A 17,955-nucleotide genomic window follows, 5' to 3' on the forward strand; every position below is an offset into this window, starting at 1 on the left:
AATATAGAAAAATATAGGCGTAATAAAACTACTTTATTACTACAGTTACAAAAACAGTTTATTAATGAAACATTTGATAATTATTAACAAATATACACTGTTTTAATACACTTGTAATTAGAATGAGAACGTAAAATAAAATAACGTAAAATAATTATCAATGCTTTTCCGTTGTACTGGATAAATTTAAATCCTCGGGTTGATTAGCCTTCGACGTTTCCTTCGTCGAGTTTACGTTCGGAATGGAAATGGGCGATCGGAAATCCAAAGAAACCCTCTTGGATCTTTTTAATATAATAGGAGATAGTTCGGGCGCTTCGCCATAATGTTGAAGTTTCTCGAGTCGTTTCTGAATCGAGGGATTAGATGCGATAAAATTCGAGCTGTCGCCCGTTTTCAATTTCGGCGTCGCCAGCGGCGACGTACAGTCGACCAATTTTTTGTCGGCGCTTAACGTTGAACTGTATATTTTGATCGGAGTATTTTTACCCGATGTGTAGCGCGTAGGCGTCGACTTCTTTTGCAATTCCACGTTAAGATCAAAAGTGCATCTTTCAACGTACTTAATTGGATCCTTAAAAATCAGATTTAACACATTTAAATTAGAAAATTATTATAAATACAATTATAAATATATAAATTGAGAAATTATTATAAAAATAAAATATAATTTGAACAAAGAATTTTACGGAGCACGTTTTATAAAAAAAAAAAAATTTAAGTCTATTTATAAGAACTATAATTAGAAGTGCAAAAGATGGTTATATTGAATTCATAAATTATATAAAATACGTAACGAAAAAAAAGAGAATACCATAATTAGATTTCGTAGATTTTCGAACGCTTCGTGTAAATGATTTCGGCGAGGATTGCACGTAAAAGTACTTCTTTCCGTGCAATACGCCGCTGGGACGTTCCACGAAGTTGCCCTTCGCCATTCTAAATTGCTGCAAGCTACGATAGATCCGACAGTAAGAATCTCTCCGTAGCCGTAACTGGCTATTCCTTGCCAAAACAATATCGAGAGGTATGAAGAATCGCTTGAATCCGCTTTGCAATATGCCAAATGTACAGCCTCGAAATCTTTCATACCCTACGATGTTTCCACATGAAATATATTATGTTGAGAATTTTAGATATAAAATTTATGAGCCAACTTATAAACGTCCGAAAAGTCTATTGCTTAATACTTCAATCTTTTGAAAATAAACTACATATATATAGTCTTTTTATTATATATTGTTCTCATATTTTTTGCGATCTATTTTTTTCTATTACCGCAAAGATTTCAGAAAATATAATAACACTTACATAAGGGGCAGGACCGACTGAACAGACAAGACCGACAGTATCAAACTCTCCGTAAGGTGGGGCAAATTCGGACGTTGCTATTTCGCATAGCGGCATGCACACTCTAGCGGGATAAGACGTGTCGCGCATCTTTCCCGGTTTAAAAATTGCAGACCGACGTGCGGTGAGTTGTAATTCGGTACCCCTGTTAAACAATTATGCTCGTAAAATCGGGCATTACGTGCTATTGCCGCCGCGCGGCGGATACAGTTACTCGTTTTTATGAGAATACTACCTCTTTCCGGAAGCCACGATGTTGCAAAGCGAAACACAGGCGCCTTCTTTGAGAGCGTCGACAACCTCCTCGCTGGGCGACCAAATTGAAAGAATAGCGTTCGCATTTTCGTCGCACACGCGAACTTTGAACAGCTGAGAAACCTGTCGCGGTCCCGGCAAGCTTTCGCGCAATTTCGACTGCATCCTCTGCTTGAACCGTTCCTCCTTTTGACGTAACTCTTGCAGCAATTCATCGTGTCGTTTTTTAGAAACGGATTCCTATTCATGATGGTAACGAATACGTTGACACGTCCCGAAACAAATTTACAAATAAGATAAATCAAGTCGTATATACCTCTGTAGATAAATTTTCATAATCTTCGTTCAATTGATTTCGCTCGATCGCCATATCGTCGGTTTCGCAAGAAAGTCCTTTTCTTTGAAAGTCCTCCGCTTTAGCGTAGAACGCCTCTATCTTGGTCCAACATTGCTGCTCGTATTTGCTTTGCGCTTTTTCCTCGCTTTTAGCGTTTCTGACAACTATCGCGAGAGAACGAAACATAAGAATTAGATCCGTAACTCCCCTTCGGGGATGCCGACGTAGATTTAAACGTATATCTTACTCGAATCTCCGGATGCGGTTTTCTCGTGATATAACATCGGATACACTCTAGCGACGACGATCGTCATTTCGCCGATTAAACCGCCGCTCGGACACACATTACGTAACTTGATGGGTATCGGCCCCGAACGCGGCGCGTATCCTAATTTCGTGTCCCATCGTGCGCGCCTGGTTGAATTCGTGTGTAATTTTAAGCACACGTCAGCCGGTACCTGGACGATGAGAAATCAAAGAACTGACTGCGTTTCGCTTCCGATTCCGATAAAAATCGAACGTGGCCTACCTCGAGTGGATAGAAACCTTGATCACAGTTCAGTAATTCCGCGCCGGACATGACTAATTTCGTGCCCTCTCTTATTTTACCAATCGATATATTCCTCACCATACCTACATCGATACAGGCATTTACATTGTACCAGCCATCGGTTAATTCTATTTTCCATTTTGGCACTCCTATACGCGGACTCTTCCCTATCTCCATACTTACGTTATTATTCTGTAAATTAAAATGCATGAAGTACGCTAAAAAATTTGCCATTAAAATGGCAATATGATTAACATATATTACTTCTACTATAGATGACACGCATAGAATCATTCTCTTAGACGCAACGTCGTCCTTTTCCAAAATGCGTCTTAATGCTGGTCGCTGAGACCGATCGATTTCTCGATCATACCGATACTTTAATTGTGCCATTATGTGCGAAGGTGTTAATACTCTGAAGTGTATAAAAAAAAGGTATAAAATAATTATTCAATAATTCCTTTAGAAATTTAGACATCTCTATCTGGCTTAGAAACTGTTTGAACTAATTTAGTAAAAATTATGCCGGCTCCGCGCGACTTAATCTATATCATAGAGACGGCCTGCGTATGTATAAACTTTCGGTATATCATACCTGGGTAACTCAGCCGAGCCAAACTTCATTCGGTCCATCGACGCCAATTTCCACACGATCCATCGGTAATGATTCTCGACCCAGCGCGCGGGAACGAGATTCGGATCTACGCCCGGACCGGCGAGAAACGCGCGGAGGAACTCCCAGACTCCCGCGTATCCGTTCTCGTCCAGGATCAGACACGCGCCGTCCTCCATCTCTATCCCGCGCACGTTATTGCACGCCACGTCGGTCCCGTAAAAATCAGAGCAACGGAATTTATACGTCGCGGCGGTCGCGGCGGCGATCTCCAGGATACTCGGTGGTATCCGTCGATCGATGAGCTCCTGGTGGGAACGCGGCACGGGCGGCGTACCACCGCCGATTTCCCTCAACGACAAACGAGCGTTGGACGTGGTTTGCTTGTAACGATATAGATGACCCACCGATTGCTTCGACCCATGTCTCCGTTTCGCAGTGATTATCGCTTCCTGCTCCAACGCGGCCGCCAAGCGATCCTGCAGGATCTTTGTCGATTCGTCGACAATATGCATCATCGCCTGAGTATCGCCGTAGTCGTACAATTCCGTGCTACCGCCTTTTGCTCTTTCCTTCGCGACTTGCGTCGGTTTTTGCGTATTTAATTTATCGTCCTCAATCTTTCCGTATGCTGCACCTCCTTGCACAATGTTCTCTTGCAACGGTGTATTCTCGTTACTTAGTATCTTTCTGTCTGTTCGTAACGCACTATGCTCGTCCCTTTGATATCCTAAACTCTTTCGCTTCCTCGAGATAGGCTGCCTTCCTAGAACAGGACTGCCCGCTGCATCCGCTTCGATTGATTCTATCGCGTCCCTTTTAGGTGATCCCAGGGCGGACGTTGCGACGGAAGGCGCTTGATTTTTCACATCCGGATCTCGGTTCTCGTTGTTATCCGTGTCAACGCTCGGATTATCGGAAAACAATTTTCTAGCTTGAAATTCGCTGCTGAGACGAGCCTTTTTCGTTTCGAACGCCCGCGTCCTGCCCTGGGGTGTGCTCTCGTCTGCATTAGTCTCGCTTAGTTTGCGCTTTTGCAACGATGCGCGCCCCAAGTCAGAATTACTTTCATCCAGGCAGTCATTGCAGAATAATTCTCGTGCTATTGATGCAGCATTGTTCAAAACCGGTACCTGTTGACCGCTTGCTGTTTGCAGTCCAACGTGCGGTATTGTTAAGTCGCGTTTTTTTATCTTTCGGACGTCATCGCGGGTGTTCTCAGGAATGTCCATTTCTATAAGACAATCTAATCGATCTGCAAATAATGCTTTTGCTCTAGATAACGCGTGTTCTGAAATATTGATAGATGATCCGCAAGCGGTTTGAAACCCAATGCTTGGAATTTTTACTACTTGTCTGTTTTCTATCTCATCGTCGATTTTAGTAGCTTTTGCACGGACTGGTTCTGGTTGATCATCCAATTGTTCGAACGATATTTTTGCTTTCGGTCTCTCTTCAGAAATATCAACGATGCTCCCAGCCGATTGAAATCTAATATTTGCTATTTTTGCTTCTAATCCTTTCACTTTATTGTCATGAATATTAGTTTCCTCTGTAACGGCTGCTTTTAACGTATCGTCCAAATGTTCTGCAAACAATGCATTTGCTCTGGATAAAGCCTGTTCTGAGATATTGATGGCTTTACCACCAGCAGTTTGGAAACCAACTTTTGAAATTTTTGTTTCCTGTCTTTTTATCTCATTATCATTGTTATGAATGTCTTCTAATGAATCATCCACGTGTTCCGCAAATAATGTTCTTGCTTTGAAATTAGCTTGCTTGGAATTAACGGGTGTGTCGCGAGTAGTGCTGAATCCAATATTCCAAGTATTTACATCACGTTGTTCGTTATCAGAGATATCAATTTTATTTTTGGAAGTGACGTCGGTACTATTCGATTGTTCCGCGAACAATGTTCTTACTGTAGGTAGTGATTTTTTTGAGATATTAATAGGTTTATTAATTACGAAAGACGGTCGACGCATATTTTTAGATGCAGACGATCTCTCGGAATATTTTATTAATACATTGTCACCGGCATTCTCTGATTCATCTAATAACATTTTCGCTTTTAACAGTGCTTCTTTTGAGATATTAATGGGCGTGCCGCCAGCAGTTGAAAATAAAATAGGAACGTTACTGACTTCTTCACTAGGGCTTTTATTTACTGTCATAAAATTTTTATCTGCGGGTGATCTCTCAGAATATTTTATTGATGCATTGTCATCGACATTCTCTGATGCATCCCCTAATAACATGTTCGCTTTTAACAGTGCTTCTTTTGAGATATTAATGGGATTGCCACTAGCGGTTGAAAATAAGACAGGAACATTACTGACTTCTTCACTAGGACTTTTATTTACCGTCATAGGATTTTTATCCGTAGGCGATCTGTCATATTTTATTAATACATTATCATCGGCATTATTTGATTCATCCGCTAATAACGTTTTCGCTTTTAACAGCGCTTCTTTTGAGATATTAATAGGATTGCCGCTAGCAGTTGAAATGAAAATAGGGACATTACTGACTTCTTCGCTAGGACTTTTATTTACAAGTGGTTTTTTGCAATCTGTAGTGTGCATTTTGTCATAATTTTTAAATTGTTCCGTAAGGGGTTTTGGTTTGGATAATACTTCTTTCGCACGGTCGACGGAAACGTTATTAGCAAACGAACAGGATGGTAAGTGCCTGTTTTTCTCTTCATTAGAATTTCTTTTAGCGAATGATTCATAATTCTGCGCTTCATCCGTATCGAAGGCATCTGCGAATAGTCTCTTCGCTTTAAATAACGCTTGCTTTGAGACATTAATTGAAGCACCACGCGCAGTAAAGAAACCTATATTTTTATTCTCCTCAACGTTCCTTGCTTTGTCGATGTCCTCGATATTCTGCTCATCGTTACGTTGCACGGCAGTAGTCTCCATTGTTTTTTCATTATCAAAAGTGGTAGAGCATAATTCATCTATCTTGCTGAACGAGGCATTGCAAAAGAACTCTTGCGTAGATGTGTTTAAACTATCAGGTACTGCGTTCGTAACATTTTCTTCATTATTACATGTGTCCAGACTATTGAGAACTTTTGGCTCGCGATCTTTAAGAGTACTCTCAAGAGATGAATTAGATATTGAGGCATTTGTAGCTACGGAATTAGAATCAGAAATAACAAGTGTTTCTACGTTTACAGAAATATTTTCATTGTTAGTCACAGCCAGTGGGTCTGTAGATATAGGAGATCTAAATATACAACGCTTGGAGCGTCTCCTTGTCGCTCTAGAGGCAATAACAGGGGACTCGGAAATAATTTTCTCTACGCTTTTAACAGCTGAAAGATCAGGTGTATGCTGTTCGAACTTAGGCCGTTCTTCTGTCTGAAATATCAATGATACACGGGACGTTTTATAACTCGACAGTGGACTACTATACATAAGTAACAAAGTTTATAAAAAGATGCATTACTCTTACAGTTAAGCTAGTCATTGGTTTCGCGCAAGCCTGTGCCTGCGGTGTCTCTAAGTCGCTACTCCACTGTTCGTTAATTTTATTTAAAAAGGGCAACAGACTCAACGGTGTAGATGGAATTACGGCATCGGTTGGCATTCTGTCATTAACAATTTCACAAGTGATCATTAATTCAGAAATTAAAACAACTTATTTAACGGAAGGCATCATAATTCGATGACTTTACTTATTCGCAACAACGTTGTTCTCGCATTATCATCGCTACATCAGACACTAACAAAACTTCAAAGTACTTAACAAAATAAAAATGTGTCTTACATCGTATTGGAACTATCGTCGAGCGACGATAAGGGTGTCTCGGACCTTAAAATCGAGGCATCCTGGGAGACGTTGAATTTATGCCTAATCTCCTTCTTTTGTTCGTCATCTAGAAATTTGTGCGTATAAAGAAAAGCGAGAAAAGAATGCCAATGACGTAATTCGGGGACAGCGGTTTGTTACCTGAAAACAACTCGTCGGACTCGTCTTCGGTGCTGTCAGCCACTAGTGGACCCATGGCCGGGTTGTCCATTCTTGTCCTATTACTTATATATTCGCGCCTTGTTTATCCAATTCATCTCGAGCTCCTCGTCATCCGGTTATCGCGGAGGTTGCGGTTGCACACGCGAGAGCAGCCGGTGAAAAGGAGACGAATCGACAATTGATCCGCGATCTCAATCTCGATCGCCGACAGATATTCGACGACACGCGCGCACAGATGCGATTATTCGGTTCCCACGTGGCGAGTAATTGCCTTTGTTTTGAATTTTCCTCACGTAACACGCGAACCTCTCGTATCGCACGCAGCGCGACGACGGAAAAAAACACGCCGTCAGGTGAGCCTCGGCTGCGCCAGGCTGCGCTAAACGCGGCAGCGAGCGAAAGCTGGTCATCACGAATGGCAACCGTATTGCCATCTAATGGTACGGTCGGTACGTTAGATCTATTAGGATCAATTCAAGAATAAACGAATGGGGACGAACGTGTGGCCTGACGACGTGAGCGTGCGTCCGTACTTTTACATAAATGAAGCACGCTAATTGGAAATGAACTGAAGCTAAAACTGCTGTATCTGTCCTCCACCCCTCAGGATTTAAAAAAGCTCAGTGATCTTACGCGCGACTCGCTGGCGAAGGTACATGAGGTACGTTAAACGCGATTTATAGGTTATAAAGCATCGTATCTCGTCTAAACAATGCACTAGGAAGCAAATTTATTCTCTTGGCGTTTGGTACAGAGAATGTTAAAGTTTGGAAGTTATTGTCCACCTTTGAGATATAATTAATGTAATTATATTGATATAATATTTAGTCTATCTACGCCTCTAAAACAGCACTCTTAGATTGTGGCCCTAAATGTATAAAATGTAAAAGAAATATATAAAATAGATTACACTAATCTTCTAGTGGAGAATTTTTAAAAATATTGCACCGCGTACACCATTGCGAAAAGAACGTAATATTTTAGCAGGTGTGAGAATGGAGCAGTTGCAGACTGCGCTGACCGCTATCAAGGTGCTGCGTTCTAACGTCGGGCAAGTGTTTGATTCTCTTGGAAATGGGTTGCGAGCAGAGCACGGCGAGGAAAATAAAGAATCCAAGTATTTGTTTGAGTTACAGGAACTGTTGACAACTGTAAATCTCAACTTGAGGTAATTAAGTAGCGTCCGAGATCAGATGTTAGCCTTACAAAGGATTACCGTAAGGGACAAATTAATTTCTATTGCTTTAAAACACCATAGGGACGTGGAACAGGCGATAAGCAGTTTAAATCCCCCACCCGGTCCGTTTAATTTAGCTAGCACGACTTACCTTAGTCAGGAAACCACTCAGGAAAGACAGGCGCTTTACAGCACGCTCGTCAACAGTTATAAATGGACGGATAAGATTCACGAATATAGTAACGTTGCCCACAACTTGCTCAGTCACAGTCAGCTAAAGAGATCTTACATGATTTTAAGTAGAACAAAGAGGGGAAGATACCACAGCAGCTGTCATAATGTACCTCAAACGTAAGCTATTTTGATTGCGTTCTACAGTGCATGCGTAGCGATGACGGTAAAAGTAACGTTGCCATCTCGAAACGTGAGTTTTAACCGGTTTTAACGTATACAGGCAAGTCGACTCTTTGATATCAACGTTTGACCGAACGTTTAGCGACATGACGGTAACCGTGACACGTCCGTCTGCGTCAAGTAACGCAATATTACATCTTACGCTGGGACATGTTCTAAAAGGGATGGTAGTGTTTAAGGGAGTGATGATAGAGCGGGTGGTAATCAAGGGTTACGGGGAACCGATAGACCTATGGTCGGAGTCTAGGCATAAGGTCTTCCGCAAAGCGACAGAGAACGCGCATGCCGCAATGTTGCACTTCTATTCGCCTACGTTACCCGATTTAGCAGTGCGATCGTTTATGGTAATCAACGGTCCATTAATAAATCCTAGATGCGCGTTCGCTGCGATCGTTATCACGTTTTTTTTTCTTTTTTTTTCAGACGTGGTTTCACAGTTTAATCACTTTATTTAGCGATCCGTGCAAACGCTGCGGCTTGCATTTACACAGTGCGTTTCCTCCGACTTGGAGAGACTTCCGAACTTTGGACCCTTATCATCAGGAGTGCAAACCATAAGATAAAGTTTATGTCTTAGGTAAATAATCAATCTTTGCAGGTACTTCGTGGATAATGTACAGTAATAAAGCGTAATAATATTTGATACCTATATTTTTTCTGAATGTATTAGAATATTGGTATATACCTACTAAAATAATAAAATTGTGAATAAAATACTTCGTTATTTCAATACGTCGCACGCTAACTGATCTCGCGATAATATTATAATAAAACGCGCACTCTCTTCTTTCTTTTGTATTTTTTTCGAGGGATGGTGACGAGGCAAGTAAAACATTTTCACAGAGAATGTAAGGGCTTTTATAAAAAGAATTCAATTACATAACACTTAATAAATGCAAATCGCACAGAACATCGCGCGTTCTATGAGAGAAAAATTGCAAAGTATCAGACGGTACATTTTTTTAATCCGAAACAACATATGTACGTCATATATCACGCGGCACTGCCGATCGCGCTCAAGATAGAAAGCTGATTAAATATACGACTAGATCTCTCGTCGGACCTGTTAATAGTGACGCTTTGAATCCGAAACTTATACGTATACAGTAAAAATTAGACGCCCCTTTTTTCCCATTGCATTGTAGAAGCGAGACGACGAAAGGAAAGTATAATCGAACTTGATTATCGTTCAGCTGAGAGAATTGATGTTAGTGCTAACTTTTAATATCGTAATATACAAATGAGCGGGCGCGTAAACGTTTTTTTTTCTTCCTTGGAGTAGCTCTGCGATCAATGTGTATTTTTTTTATTTCTTGTTACCTATATCCTACGTATGTATACCACTCTTAATGTCGTTATATACTATTTAGTTTTACATAATGCTACGTAGTATCATATGTAAATATAATTACGTTATATTATAATATACTTTTCACATAACTGTACACATTCACATCTTGGAATATTGGCGCTCTCCTAAGGGGCGCAAGTCGTTTGAGTGGCAGTGAACTTATTTTACAAATTGTTATTGTAATCACTTATACTTTGTTGGACTGTTCGAAAATTTCTCATTTATCTTTTTTTTTTCTTTATCTCTCTTGTTGCTTTCCTCGAAGGCTAATGTTGTAATGCTCACGGAGTTTTAATATTGTATCATTGACTCGAAACCATTGATGCGATCATTGCTTATCTTCTTATCAAAGTCGTGATGAGTGCGAAATACATTATTAGGTCTTCGCGTTTAAAAAGTAGTCGTCTTTATAATATATGCATATATGTATATATGTATACGTTATTATTACAATCTTTTTAGAAACGAATTATTTGTTTGTAGTATTATACGGGTCAATTATACGGATAAGTGAATTCTTTTCGCGTACGGGCTAAGAAGGGCCTTTCCGTTGACGAACTCTCGAGACGAAAGTAACGCAGTTCTACGTACGCGCATAGACGGAAAGCGTCTTTCGTAACTCGCTTACAGATCTCGCGTTGACTGGATACGCGATATACGGCATACTGCATCTCGAGGGTAAAAATTGCCGCGCGTGTAAATGATATATCGTTTTTGGTGCCAATGTGATCTGTCTTTTGTGAACACATATCGCAGCATGCCTTTTCTCTTTGTGAGGTGGTGATCGAAAGAAGGTTGTCTCACAGGTTGTCGCAACGCAGATGAGTCGGATAGTTTCACGGCTACGATAATACCGAACGCGCTCGAAATTTCTTTATATCGTTTAGCGACTGTAACGCAAAGATTCGCGTTAGGGGTTCGAGGATATTCGAGACTCAAACTCAACCGGTTCGAGTCAAAATAATCGCATGTCTCCCGGGTTTGGTACGTGCTTGCGATGATTTCGAGAAATAGATATATAATGACGATACGTATATACTCGCGGTCCATGACATAATTATCATACAGCCATCGTAGAGGTGTGTGTGTGTGAGAAAGAGGGAGAGAGAGAGAGAGAGAGTTTATTCGCCTGTCTCAGTGAAGTTTCCAATTATATTAATTAGCGCGTTTACGCCGTGCTACTATCGCCTATATAGTAGCTATATATAGTTTCTATATGTATATACGCCTCTATCCTAGCTTTATCGATAATTAATATAGTATTCTGAATTCTCTGATAATACTCAGAATGCAAGGAAATCTACTTTATCATATCTTTTTCTTTCAGTTGAATATAGCTTTATTGCCTTTCTCACTGATTCTGTATGTTTTGGACAGCTTATAATTAAAAACTTCCTTGGCTCGTTCGAATGATATCATAACGATGCGTTTTGCACGTAATTCCGTCTTGATCTTGTTTTTCTCATTCAGTTAGTCTCCCTATTCCTAAATATTATTATATTGCGTTTACATCGCGACATCCGAAACAACATATCAATCCAAGCCGCGTTTACCCCGCAAAACTGCTCTGAAAGGAATCATTGGCGATTTATACCGTAGAATTGAAATTCTAATAATCGAAATTAAGGATTAGCTCAAGCCCCTTTGGCTTTTTATTTAACATTTGTATTATTTACAGGCGCGATTAGATAGATATAATCTTTTTGTTCCTCTCGTGAAATAAAGCCTAACGACCGATACGAAATAAAGAGAAATTCTCACAAATTCTGACAATTTTGTTCGAAGAATATCGCCTAACTCCGTGAAAGGGACGAGTAGAATGTGAAATAATAGATTCGAAAGGATTTTTTTACGAATCTCTGATTTCGATGATTCATGACTCACAACCGTGCAAAATAAATAATCATCGATTATTTATCATCGATTTTTCTCAATTTTTGCAAGGTAGTCTGGATACAGGTTAACGCGAGTCTCCGTTATCGAGTAATTAAATTATTCGTTACTGTCGATAGAAGCGACGGAATAAATCGTCTCTCGATACTCGCGAATCTATACCCGATTCGGCTACAGATTTACGAATGTTCGCGTTCCGCGTCGAGTCGTATGCGCGAGTGCTACGTAAAACGACAAACGATAGAAGCCACATGCGGGATGTAATCGCCGCCAATTTCGTTGGTTCGCGTTATCACGAAAGAGGAAGGGTTTCTCGAAATAGTCACGATGCTCGATCGACATCGATATCTCCATCGTGGTATTTTTTTTAGGACCTAGAACGGTTCTGAGTCAGTGTGGAGATATATATGCCTGCCCTCGTCTTGTCGCTCGTCGATAATGCTACTTTAGCAGGAAACGGAGAATGCTATATATTTCCGGTTATACAGGATTATCATACCCTTGCTGTGTGGTTCAGTGACGTCTCTCAAGTACGGTAGAAGTATACAAGTATATACACACGTATGTACAGTAGGGGAGGGATCGTCGTGTCTCTCTCGGAGTATCCCGAAATATCGAATCGCGTGCGCTTCCGTTAAAAAGATCGATAACAGGGAGGGAGGAGAGGAAGAAAGATCAATGGCGGAGTAAGAAAAGGCATGCCTTTGCGCAGACTGTGGCCGTTGTGATTGATTTTCTCGATTCGGCCGAGAAGGTATCGATTCCTGTCGCAGGTAAAACGCATCTGCAATCACGATATCGTCAATCGCGAATTCACACGCAAGTTGAAATTGAAATTTTAGAAAGAGAAATGAACTTTCAAACGGATCTGTTTTCTGGGGAATAATATTTCCGCGTCCAGAGTTTTAACGCCGATTTCTTCATTATTCGTCGATTTGAGGGACTCTAAAATGTATTACAGGAATAATTTTAGTTAACGATTAAGGAATTGACACGTCCACTAGGCCGAAGCGTGAAGTGTGTGCTGCGTAGTGTACCCTGGCGTTTTATGAGATAAAATATAGTTGATTGGTTCGTGAGCATACTGCGGTCGAGAGGCACCGTAAGTCCGACGTGATCGCGAACGTCGTTGAGATTGTGCGACTAATCGAAAGCTAATCCCGTGTAGTCTCTTTTGACATTAATTTAATGCAGTTGGTCGATGCCCACGTTGAGATCATCGATACGAGAATCGCTATATTTGTTCGTTAACGCGCTGTTACACACCGCGATTTGTATAAAAGCACAAGTGTTCCTTCTCTCCTGTCTTCCGGTTCCGAAGATTTTTCAACGAAAAATCGCTGACTTTCCCTCAAAGCGAACTTCCCGATAAGATAGGCAGATTAAGAGGGATCCGTAGAAATTCGTTTTGATCCCTTTTAATTCCTCACTTTCACGAGAGAGAGAGAGAGAGAGAGAGGGAGAGAGAGAGAGAAGCACCCTTGAACGAATTATCTATTGATTTAACGAATCTTCTCCTCCCCCCTCTCTCTCTCTTTTTAAACGTTCGAATCATCAGGCTCGCCATTCGCTCGTAAATTATAATTGAGACTCTATTCCTTTCACGAAACGAACGAATTCGGAACACTTTCGTCTCTCCGGCAATTAGCGTATACTCGCTCTCAATCAATAATTTCGGGATCGAGCGCCGGAAATGACGAAAAGAAAATATCACAGTGTCTCGAGGGCAGCTCGTAATCTTTTTAAAGTTGTCGCGGATTTATGGCAGTCACGCGCATAGTACGCCATTCATCATCGTCGTCGTCATTCGTCGTAGTCGTCGTCGTCGTCGCGGAAGTAACAGCGCACGGTCTAATAATTACACAACACGGTGCGATGAATCGTACAGAGGACAGTGTGATACAAAAACGACACGTAGTCCCGACCCCGACATGAGTCCTAGAAAATTAATGATATAAAAGTGGAGATATATATAGATACACGTTCGCCCTTCGTTCCGTGAAACGAAGGGGTTGCGACGACGGGGGTGAATCGGATGAAGAGCGTCCTCCTCCCTTTCGCCGTGCTCGACGCCGCCCGCGTGCGCGTCCGCCGATTCATTATTTTTTTTTTTCCGATATCCTTCGATGTCGCACGAAGTCCCGAGTGCACTCGCGCAGTGCGTGAGATCGCGACGCGGCAATTCTCATAATCACGTTTCCCTTTTTTCCAACGCATACTCGTCTAGGCACAAATCACTTTCGCAACATTTCGATTAATCTATCTCGAGCGCGCGCGCTCGTCCCATCGTCCTCGTTAACGTACGCGCGGTGTCTTATTCCGACTCGAGGAAGATCGATAAAGTGAGCCTTCCGCCATGGTCATCAAAAGGACCATCTCGCATCTGCCGTCGTCTTCGAGATTTGCCCGCGCTAAGCAGCCGAGCGCCGATCTCAGCATCCCTCGTAGCGTTATACTTATTTTACTATATTCGAAACATTCCATCCCGAATTTTAATTTATCGTCGCTAAGCACCGAGTTGAGACGAAGGCTCGATCGGGGGTAATCTCGACGCGAGGAGTAAGCGCAACACCGTTTTATTTTTTTCACGACGATCCTGATAATCATCTCCCACAAAATCATCCGAATAATTATATCGTTTAATAGCTATCACGGAACGATTAAGAAGTTACGCTCATCGGTTAATATCAGTGGAGAAAATATCGCAACACCTCTCATTTATCCTAATATAATGTTGAGGTATATTCTCATAATATTCGTTGGAATAATATTTCCCAACAGTTACCCCGATCGACCCCATGCTCTTCGTTAAGCTAATTCAGCTCGCAGAAAGACAGACAGAGAGAGAGAGAGAGACGCGATCGACCGATGAGGAATACTCGTTGCCTCAACGCGTGTCGCCTGATGCCGAACAATCCGCGTATTGCCGGTGACCAGCAGACGCTGCGCCTCGCGAGTCGCACTTGACCGCGTCGCCGCGCCGTCGTCGTCGTACGAAACTCGGCGTTTCGTCTCCGACTCCTGACTCCTTTCGCCCCGGGCCCGGGCGTTCTCTTCTCACTGCTCGTTGTACATCGCGCCGCTCGCCGTCGCGGTCGTCTCGAAGCCCTCGGTCGCGGTCCAGCCGAGGCTGGTCGCGCGACGCAAACTGTGCCGCAGGAACGCCGCGCACGCCTTACTGCTCTCGGTGATGATCTCGTAGAGCTGCGTCTCCAGGCTGAGGCTGCTGGTGGTGAGCAACAGCGGCAGCGGTATCGGCGCGTTCATGATCACTAGGTTACCGATATTAAGAGGAGTTGTTTCCCGTTGTCAGACACCGCTGTTCGGAAAGCGTGGCGGGGGAAGCGGGGGCGGTGGTCTCTCCGGCTGAGCGGGAGCGACGGAAGAGCGCTCGGATCCAGCTGCAAACACAACTGTGGGGTGCACGTTAGTCTCACGATACGCGACTTCCTCTCTACGCGCGCGCGCATATATAGCCACGTCGCGCGCGCGTATGTTATCTCCTTTGTCAACTACTTTCCGGAAACACATCGTTAAAAAGTGTATAGATATGTGTATGTATCTCATACGGGACGAGCAAGCAAGCTTCTACTGCTCTCGGCGGCTGCCTCGGCCTTCCCTCGATCGAATTTTAATTTTCACCGTGACGGACTTCGATACCTGATACAAGAATCTCTCGTTCTTTCGAAAATACGGGCGGGTCGTCAGCAGGAAAATACGACGCTTCACCTTTATGTTTTAGCAATAATTCTCGAAATCAACTCGGTGGTTTGTGTAATAAGCTCCTTCTTTGTAGCCGCTACTCTTATCTCAGAGCTAATCCCATGCAATTTAAGCGCACTTGTAAAAACTGGCCAAAAAGAAGGTTAATAGAGTTAAAAATCGTTATATTCGTTTCCGAAATACGATAAATATTTACGAAATAAGCAGCGTTTCCGTGCTACTTACAAAATACTGATTATCGCTCATTAACTACGAGTATTGTTTAGTGAAGCCCTCGAGTGTCGAACAAAAAGATGATAGCATTATCAGTATGTAGAATAATATTATCGCTGTCGTATGATGCTTGGAAATCCACGCGGTGTCCGGACGTTACAATAGTGAACTGTTAATTTGAGAAAATACTCCTTCGTATACATTAGTAAGAATATATATTCCCTCCGGCTATCTTAGCTATAATTATTAATTTATACGAGACCTGATCCGACTTAAGTGATTTAAGGTTTTCAAAGCCAAACGTCCGAAACGGGAAACTCTCGCGGGAGATGAAATTACCTTTGGCTCCTACGCACTAGAGATTACATTCATGCGCGCATGCCCCTTACACCATTCATGCTGCGAAAATTGACTGTACAGCATCGTACTAAAATTAACAACAACGCCAAGTATATGTATGTACATTGGCCTAAGAAGTCATCGCATAACGAAACAAATCCTCGCTCCGGGATTGCTTCACGGATGCTATATCAGTATGATGTGTCAATGAGGAATATACATATATTCACATTTGGCCTGCCTTCCTTTAAACTACTACAAAGGCCAGTGTCGATAGCGCATAATATACGATAATATAATACTCGTTTTAGAAACGAAGCAGTACGTGAGTGTCTACCACTTTCTCGTTTCGTGTAATTACGGAGCGTTAATTAAGTCCAAAGTGTAGATACGATACAGGATGGAGAACTGTCGTGATGCACAGAGATGACGATAAATAAATGTGTGTGATATGTGTAGAGCTTATTATTCTGAAACACATCGTTTGTAGTTTATTACAGAGTATCTCTCGAGGAAGATATCGCCAAGAGTCGTTAACAATAGAGTACAACTATTTTGAGATATTCGATCATTCGTTTCATGTGCGACGTAAGTTTGCTATACAGCTTGTTTCGACATATTTTTTATATGATTATTGTATATGTGCGTGAGTGTACTGTCAGAAAAATAAGCTCTTCTAAACTGAAATTCCAGCGAGTTTATATGTCACGAGACGAGAATGTCCAACCCAAGCGGTGTGAAACAAAGGAAGCTAAGGTAGAATAGATATTAGATTAATGTCCAACTGTTATGCCGAGTGAAAACGAAAGTTCGTGGATGCGAGCGAGAGAAAGTATCTCGTGTCGAAAATCAATAAGATTTAGTGTAAAGTTTAATTTTCCTCGCGGGTGGACGAGAACTTAAAAAAATATTTGTTTGTGCAATTGTTCTAATGGGTGAATAACATTGCAGATTAAAATTTCTGATCTCTCGGTATAGCACACGCGGTTACACCGGTATTGTTCTAATTCGTCATGTTTTCTTTTCTGATTAGTTGTTGTCAACGCGACAAGGTGAACAAAGTTTGATAGTGTTCCCGCTATAACCACTCGCGAAGTGTCTTGTCGAAGCGGCACAATGTATAGTTTGACTGTCGTATAACCAGCACTTTGACGCCTCTGCACTTTCTGAATTATACTGAAAGCAGAAAAGAAACGTTCGCAAATAAATTCAAAACAGATGTTCCACAATGAGACTACAAATCAGGAAAAACTTACGAACACACATATACGGCATATATGGCATGCAAGATGATGGATATAGGCGCGTAAAGCGACACGTGGCAAACAATTCCTGTACACTCGATGATCCGCATCGATTCGCACGGTTATCGATGCTATTAAAATTTTCCGTTTGCAGCGCAACGTTCAATTTCGGTGCTTCAACACTCGCGGAAAGACGTAGCAGAAATTTAATGCATGATTGATGAGGTGATCAGGCGTGAAACAAAATGATTAAAATAGTATATTACACTACAAGGGCCGAAAGTTGAATTTTCGAGGCGAAGCCGAGGCGAAGCCGAGGGCATCATGACGAGCAGGACCGAGATTTCAACTTTTGGCCCGCGTAGTGTATACGATTTTTCTTCATAGCCGGTCGAAAGTACGTTATTAATTTTACTTTTTTTAACTTTAAATGTTAATAAGCATGTTTTTGATGCCTGCCCCCGACATTTGCGGCACGAGCGAAGCGAGTGCTGCTGGTCGGGGGGGCAGGC

The 17,955-nt window shown here is 41.9% G+C and overlaps 4 protein-coding genes across 15 annotated transcripts in view; 2 read left to right on the plus strand and 2 right to left on the minus strand.

Annotated features, from left to right (window-relative positions):
* LOC143899154 (uncharacterized) overlaps window positions 1-17,955 on the plus strand; it is a 146,122-nt gene that overhangs the window by 105,547 nt on the left and 22,620 nt on the right. The window lies entirely within an intron of this gene.
* LOC143898815 (uncharacterized) lies at window positions 41-7,433 on the minus strand. Its single transcript, XM_077408560.1, has 12 exons — window positions 7,069-7,433; window positions 6,886-6,994; window positions 6,571-6,706; window positions 3,088-6,476; window positions 2,757-2,907; window positions 2,472-2,684; window positions 2,190-2,400; window positions 1,922-2,106; window positions 1,586-1,845; window positions 1,312-1,495; window positions 815-1,093; window positions 41-574 (listed from the first exon to the last, which is right to left on the minus strand). The coding sequence occupies exons 1-12, from the start codon at window positions 7,136-7,138 to the stop codon at window positions 158-160; spliced, it is 5,604 nt and encodes a 1,867-aa protein (XP_077264686.1). The 5' UTR covers window positions 7,139-7,433; the 3' UTR covers window positions 41-157.
* Med27 (mediator complex subunit 27) lies at window positions 7,573-9,323 on the plus strand. Of its 2 annotated transcripts, none has more exons than XM_077409074.1 (5): window positions 7,573-7,750; window positions 8,074-8,257; window positions 8,348-8,617; window positions 8,721-9,024; window positions 9,104-9,323. In XM_077409074.1, exons 2-5 carry the CDS (start codon window positions 8,085-8,087, stop codon window positions 9,236-9,238), a joined length of 882 nt encoding a protein of 293 aa, XP_077265200.1. In that variant the 5' UTR covers window positions 7,573-7,750; window positions 8,074-8,084; the 3' UTR covers window positions 9,239-9,323. The 2 variants fall into 2 exon arrangements, with proteins under 2 accessions (XP_077265200.1, XP_077265209.1); XM_077409083.1 differs by having other exon boundaries at window positions 8,077-8,257.
* Window positions 9,523-17,955, minus strand: part of Glut1 (Glucose transporter 1) — a 37,719-nt gene continuing 29,286 nt past the window's right edge. For 5 of the 11 annotated variants that reach the window (XM_077408601.1, XM_077408609.1, XM_077408593.1 and 2 more), the window contains one exon: window positions 9,523-17,375. In XM_077408601.1, coding sequence (XP_077264727.1) covers window positions 17,099-17,375 — 277 coding nt within the window. In that variant the 3' untranslated portion in view covers window positions 9,523-17,098. The remainder of the gene's footprint in view (window positions 17,376-17,955) is intronic. The other 6 variants (XM_077408637.1, XM_077408629.1, XM_077408642.1 and 3 more) reach the window with 2 other exon arrangements.

This window comes from Temnothorax americanus, unplaced genomic scaffold (assembly GCF_048541705.1).
Source record: "Temnothorax americanus isolate GAGA-0224 unplaced genomic scaffold, ASM4854170v1 Scaffold10, whole genome shotgun sequence".
In the NCBI taxonomy this organism is placed as follows: Eukaryota; Metazoa; Arthropoda; class Insecta; order Hymenoptera; family Formicidae; genus Temnothorax; species Temnothorax americanus.

Bases quoted from the DNA above. Each gene is read 5' to 3' on its own strand.
- LOC143898815 (XM_077408560.1), bottom strand. From the start codon at position 7,138: ATGGACAACCCGGCCATGGGTCCACTAGTGGCTGACAGCACCGAAGAC. The intron at 1,846-1,921 runs GTATATACGACT...CATCATGAATAG, and splicing joins ATGAAAATTTATCTACAGAG to GAATCCGTTTCTAAAAAACG. The intron at 1,094-1,311 runs GTAAGTGTTATT...GAAACATCGTAG, and splicing joins CAGTCGGTCCTGCCCCTTAT to GGTATGAAAGATTTCGAGGC.
- Med27 (XM_077409074.1), top strand. From the start codon at position 8,085: ATGGAGCAGTTGCAGACTGCGCTGACCGCTATCAAGGTGCTGCGTTCT. The intron at 8,618-8,720 runs GTAAGCTATTTT...TAACGTATACAG, and splicing joins TGTCATAATGTACCTCAAAC to GCAAGTCGACTCTTTGATAT. The intron at 9,025-9,103 runs GTAATCAACGGT...TTTTTTTTTCAG, and splicing joins TAGCAGTGCGATCGTTTATG to ACGTGGTTTCACAGTTTAAT.